At 40.0% G+C, this 5,448-nt stretch overlaps 1 protein-coding gene across 1 annotated transcript; it reads left to right on the top strand.

Annotated features, from left to right (window-relative positions):
• Window positions 1–2,601: 2,601 nt before the first annotated feature.
• On the top strand, window positions 2,602–4,037 carry LOC126759319 (uncharacterized). Its single transcript, XM_050474052.1, has 3 exons — window positions 2,602–3,039; window positions 3,162–3,427; window positions 3,491–4,037. The coding sequence occupies exons 1-3, from the start codon at window positions 2,602–2,604 to the stop codon at window positions 3,948–3,950; spliced, it is 1,164 nt and encodes a 387-aa protein (XP_050330009.1). The 3' UTR covers window positions 3,951–4,037.
• Window positions 4,038–5,448: the final 1,411 nt, after the last annotated feature.

Raw genomic sequence — 5,448 nt, 5'->3', positions numbered from 1 at the left:
GGTATAAATTTATTGGCAAAGTCCAACAATACATAAATAATTCTCCTCCGAGAAGCACAAAGATAGCACCATTCAAATTGTTAACCGGATGTGACATGAGACTTTCGGATTTACCACGATTAGACGAAATTATGGAAACGGAAGCTATTGAATCGTTCGAGATAGATCGAAACGAAGCACGACAAATAGCCAAACAAAACATTTCGGCTATTCAAGAAGAAAATCGTAGAAATTATAACCGAAAACGCAAAGAAAATCGAAATTATAAAGTGAATGATCTAGTAGCTATAAAACGTACTCAATTTGGACCAAATCTGAAATTGAAAAGAAAATACTTTGGACCGTACAAAATCATCGAAAAGTTATCACATGGACGTTATAAAGTACAAAAGCTTGATGAAGTTGAAGGACCTAATTTGACCTCGACCGTATCCGAGTACATTAAACCATGGAGTTCAGAATTCGGGTCGAATCCTGAGTCAGGAGGGCCGAATGTGGGACTGACAGACGGACGCAAGAAAACTAGAAGTGGACGCAACTTTTAAACACCTACTACTAACATATGCAACACTGCAAGCCTGACGAACACAAAACATAAAATGAAGAGAATAACGAAGGGACGCTAGCGCGTAACTGGACGAGAACGACGAGTCGTGTTATGGTCATCAAACCTGAAAGACGTACTATTTTAGCATCATCTAAAATATTTTATAATAAACCATTGTTAAACTGAAATTACCAATTTCAAATAAACCTAATTAATAATTTAAAATAAACCTATGTAATTTAATTATAAACCTACATCATATTCCCCATAAGCTATGCACCAGACAAAAAAACGACCGGAAATACCTGAAGGCGCAATTGGTTGCACTGTCTTTCGTCTATTCTACGGCTCTTTTGTACAAACACATAAGTACGTGTATACCAGATACATATGTCTTTCAAAATACATGTTTGTGAGTTTTTTGTGTCCTACGATAATGTTTACTTGACGTTTGAGCGTGGAATATTTGTAGTATGAAACAGATGTGCGAATCGTGCACCTGGCCATGTTGAGTAGCTGCGAGAAATTGTTGCTGACCGCATGAAACTCAAATGCAAATAGGCGCCGGATGTCAGTAGTCGTTACTGTTTCGCATTGCCAGCAATTGAAGTTATGCTATGTTTGGTTTCAGGTACATATAATTGTGAAGAAGGTTTAGATACGAAGTTCGTGAAGAACAAGGAATACGTACATATGTGCATACGAATTTCGTTACTTTATGTACCTTGGTATATTACATATATATCTGTTATTTTGATTTCTCAATGGTAAAAAATTTGTAACGAAAAAGTAGTTTCTTGGCGCTATTAGTGCTTGTAAGAAAATAAACAAAATGTTTGGAAGACATTTATGCTTACCTAGATGACAAAACCCTTATAACAGAAACAGTGGAGAACGTAGAATTGTGGCCCGTGTCAGCTGATAAGACCTATCTCATGGGCGCGCAATGTAAGTGAACAGTGAAAAACACTAGGGGGAATGTCATGGGGGAGTCCCGGGCCAGCGCGATATTTTTTTCCCTAGTATAGGTTGACAGCTGCAACCAACTGTCATCGGCTCGTCTCATACTAAGCTCAGTTTCTATATAGCACTCGAGCTGTGAACACGTGTTATAACCTCTCTGCGACAACAAAAAGAAATTCGACACTCCGAAAGTTTTTTTTCAACTCTGTGTACAGTTGATTTTTTTCACATTTTCCAATAAATTCATCCAGGTAAATATGTTTATAATATTAGTTGAGCCTTTAGCCTTCGACACACAAAAGAAATTTTGCACGAATTTACATTGTGTTCATTATCCACCGCCATTTTGCATATATGAGCGTTTGGGGAATGTCGGGCCACATAGTTTTTTACATTTGACATGCTAACTTCATATATTTGACGTGTATAAGTGATTTTTCGTGCAGAATTTCAACAACACAATAGTTTTTTAACATTTCCTGATAGTTTCGTGCTCCGAAAAATTTTTTTTAGTCATTATGCCGCGGTACTATCCCAAACAAGAGAAAATTGATGATTTCGACAACATTTTGGAGGCGATCAAGTCGCTGAAAATACATCACAACAGCGTTCGACAATCTGCGACGGCACACAAAATTCCGAGGACCAACCTGATGCATTATATTGCAGCATTTGATGGTGCGAGCATCGACGTTACTACTGCCAATGGCGATGTAATGAAGAATTTGCTGGCTGAAAGCACGACGATGGGCACAAAAACAGTGAGTTCTGCTGGTTTCTTTCTTTTTCTTTCATCGAATAATAAATAATTATTTTTTTATTTCAGATCTTCAACATCGAACAAGAGAAGGCGCTGATAAGCTACATTCTCCAGGCCAGCGACATCAACTATGGAATTAGTTTGATGGAGCTTCGTAAGCTCGCGTATAAATTTGCTCGGAAAGTTGGCGCGTCGTATCCGGATCCATGGAACGACAATCAGCAGGCGAGTAAGGATTGGCAGTTGGCGTTCATGAAACGCCACTAAAATTTGTCACTGCGAACACCAGAGCAAGTAAGCCAGAGCCGTGCGAAGCGATTCAACAAAGAGAATGTCGATGCATTCTTTGCCAACCTTTCATCCGTTTTCGGTAAGACGCCGTTGGAACCTCACCGAATATGGAACATGGATGAAACCGGGTGCCCGACCGTGCCAACCAGACCTGTCAACAACCATCGCGCGCAAAGGACAAAAGCAGGTCGGCTCATCAACATCTGCCGAAAAAGGCACCAATGTGTTTTTGGCTTTGGCCGTCAGCGCTAGTGGCCAGTCTATACCGCCATTCTTCCTCTTTCCCCGAGTCAACATGAAAGAGATTTTTATGACTCATGCGAGTCATGGCGCTGTTGGTATTGCGAACGGTTCTGGTTACATGAACTCTGACGTATTCCCTCAATTCATGCGTCATTTCATCAAGCACACCGGTGCTAATGCCGATTCGCCAACCATGTTGCTGCTGGACAACCACGGTTCGCATTTATCGATCGAGGCGATAGATTTGGCGTTGGATCATGGCATCACGTTGCTGTCTTTTCCGCCGAAATGCACGCACAAAATGCAGCCGCTAGATGTTGCGGTATTTGCACCATTTAAATTCATGATGACGTGAAGCATGATGCATGGAAAAAGTCCAACATTGGTGTCACTTTCGATCTGCATCATGTGCCGCTCCTTGTCGATCAGTGCCTCGATGTTATGTTAACGCCGAAAACCATCAAATCCGGCTTCCGAACAACTGGCATCTACCCGTTCAACCCGCAAATTTTCACTGAAGTTGACTTTGTCGCTTCGGAACTGAGCGGCGAAAATTTGTTCGGTGACGAAGAGAAAGACGCCGACAATCAACGTCGAGTTCTTGCCTCTGGTGATGCCATTGTGTCTGCTGCGAATGAGGAGGTGTCAACGTCGGAGGCATCGACAAGTGCCCCAGCTTCACCAAGTGGTGCTGCATCATCGTCGTTGTCTCTTGTTTCGGCTCCACAGCTCCGTGATGCATTGAAATCGGTTGGCCCATTGAAATTGGGCACACCTGCGCCGAAATCAAAACGTGGCCGCAAGACAATGGAGTCAACGATTTTGACATCGCCTGAGGTTGTCGCAGATCTGCGTGACAAGGCCGAAAAAAAGCGGCAAAAATTGACGAAGGCAGCCGATGAACCAGCAGCCAAGAAGCAAAAAGGCCGTGGCAAATCGAAGACGCCACGGAAGAGAAGCCCGTCTCCGACCGAAACCGACATCGAAGAGGACTTCGATTTTTGCACGATTTGCAAAAAAAAGATGCCGAAGCACGAGAATCGTCAAAACACGGCCCATTGCATCGTTTGTGATCGAGGGGTTCACTTGAAATGTGCCGGACCGAACCCGAACACTTACACCTGCATCCACTGCGAGTCGGAATAATTTTTTTCGCCAATTCCTATTTTTCTTATTATTTATGAATCTCTCTTTCATTTCCATTGATAAATAAACGTTTTTCATCGGTAACAATCATGTTTTAATCGATTTACAGACTGGCCCGACATTCCCCACCTTTTTGAATTGGAATTTTGGAATTTTAACAAAAAATAACTTTTATGTGACTTTTTAACCGAAATCAAAACCCAACATTCCCCACCTTCCCCTACTCCCTTCTCTCTTTGACGCATTTGGATTTTTGCCGTAGAAACGTGTCAGCTGATTGCTCTCTCACAACGCAGGGTTGCCAATATCGATATACTGCAGTAATTATCAACTTTTATAATTCAATCTGTTCAATATGTTTGAAATTTTCTTAAAATAACTCAAAATCAGTGTCGAATGCTATTATTTATAAAAAATATAAACTATTTTTAATAGTTTGATTTCGGTTTTGATATTCTATATTATAAAAAATTGTAATTGAAAACATAGATGTGTACAAAACTATACATATATGCTTATTGAGCAATGGCAACATTGTTCAAATGAAAACAAACAAAGATGGCTGATTTCTGCGTTTTTACCACGGGATCAACTTTTAACACATTGTGCTCGATAAGGAAGGAAAAGGAAGGAAGGGAGTAGCGTTTTTAAATGTTTCTGCTATTAGCTATGCATTATTGTGGCATAACACTACAATGGAGTACAAAGCAAGCGCAGACAGCATTCACTCCAGGAAGTAGCATTTGAAGGGACGCGAAAGCGTTGTCTGTTAAGTAGTTAGAGCTCTCAATGAATTTTCGTGCGCAAACTCTGCTGGAGTGGAGTAGTGTGAGGCAGGTATGCGTGACAATTTAAAAATTATTCCTTTGTTAGTATACGGTAAAAGTTTGTTACTTTTTCCTGAAGGAAATGAAATGTGCATACGTGCAAACAGCTATTTCACAAAATGAATTGCACAAATTCATACATTTATATATAACATATGGTAGTAAGCTCAACTTTCTAACAAAACAAGAAAAACGTTAACTTCGGTTGTGCCGAAGCTATAATACCCCTTACAGCTGATTTTTTTATCAACTATATGCATAACTAAATTGCCAACAGTTTCCTTCTAACAGAAAAAGTCTTATAGTTCGCGGCTAATTTGACCTAAACAACATTCAAGTCAAATTGAAGTTACTTAATAAGGGAAAAAAGATGTTTCATATTTATCTAAACTAAATGAGCAAGAGAAACTATTTAAGTCCATTAATCAGCGGCTCAACGCTTTGAGAATAATGCTATGGGACGCTAATGGTCTTTCCAAAAGTAAAAATGAATTAGAAGTTATTCTACACGACAGAAATATTGATCTTTTATCTGAAACGCATTTTACGAACCAATCATTTTTAAAATTTAAAAATTATGAATTATATCACTCACCACTCCCGGAAAACTCAGCAAGAGGAAGGAGCGCTATAATTATCAAAAACAATATTGAACACTGCGAGGAAGATCC

This window comes from Bactrocera neohumeralis, chromosome 5, assembly GCF_024586455.1.
Source record: "Bactrocera neohumeralis isolate Rockhampton chromosome 5, APGP_CSIRO_Bneo_wtdbg2-racon-allhic-juicebox.fasta_v2, whole genome shotgun sequence".
NCBI classification, from domain to species: Eukaryota; Metazoa; Arthropoda; class Insecta; order Diptera; family Tephritidae; genus Bactrocera; species Bactrocera neohumeralis.
Note: the sequence above shows the minus strand (reverse complement) of the source record. Positions and strands in the feature narration are given on the sequence as shown.

Coding starts and splice junctions, on each gene's coding strand:
- LOC126759319 (XM_050474052.1), top strand. CDS start 2,602: ATGTCGATGCATTCTTTGCCAACCTTTCATCCGTTTTCGGTAAGACGC. Junction 3,040..3,161: donor GTTCGCATTTATCGATCGAG/GCGATAGATTTG, acceptor GATGACGTGAAG/CATGATGCATGGAAAAAGTC. Junction 3,428..3,490: donor GCCTCTGGTGATGCCATTGT/GTCTGCTGCGAA, acceptor AGCTTCACCAAG/TGGTGCTGCATCATCGTCGT.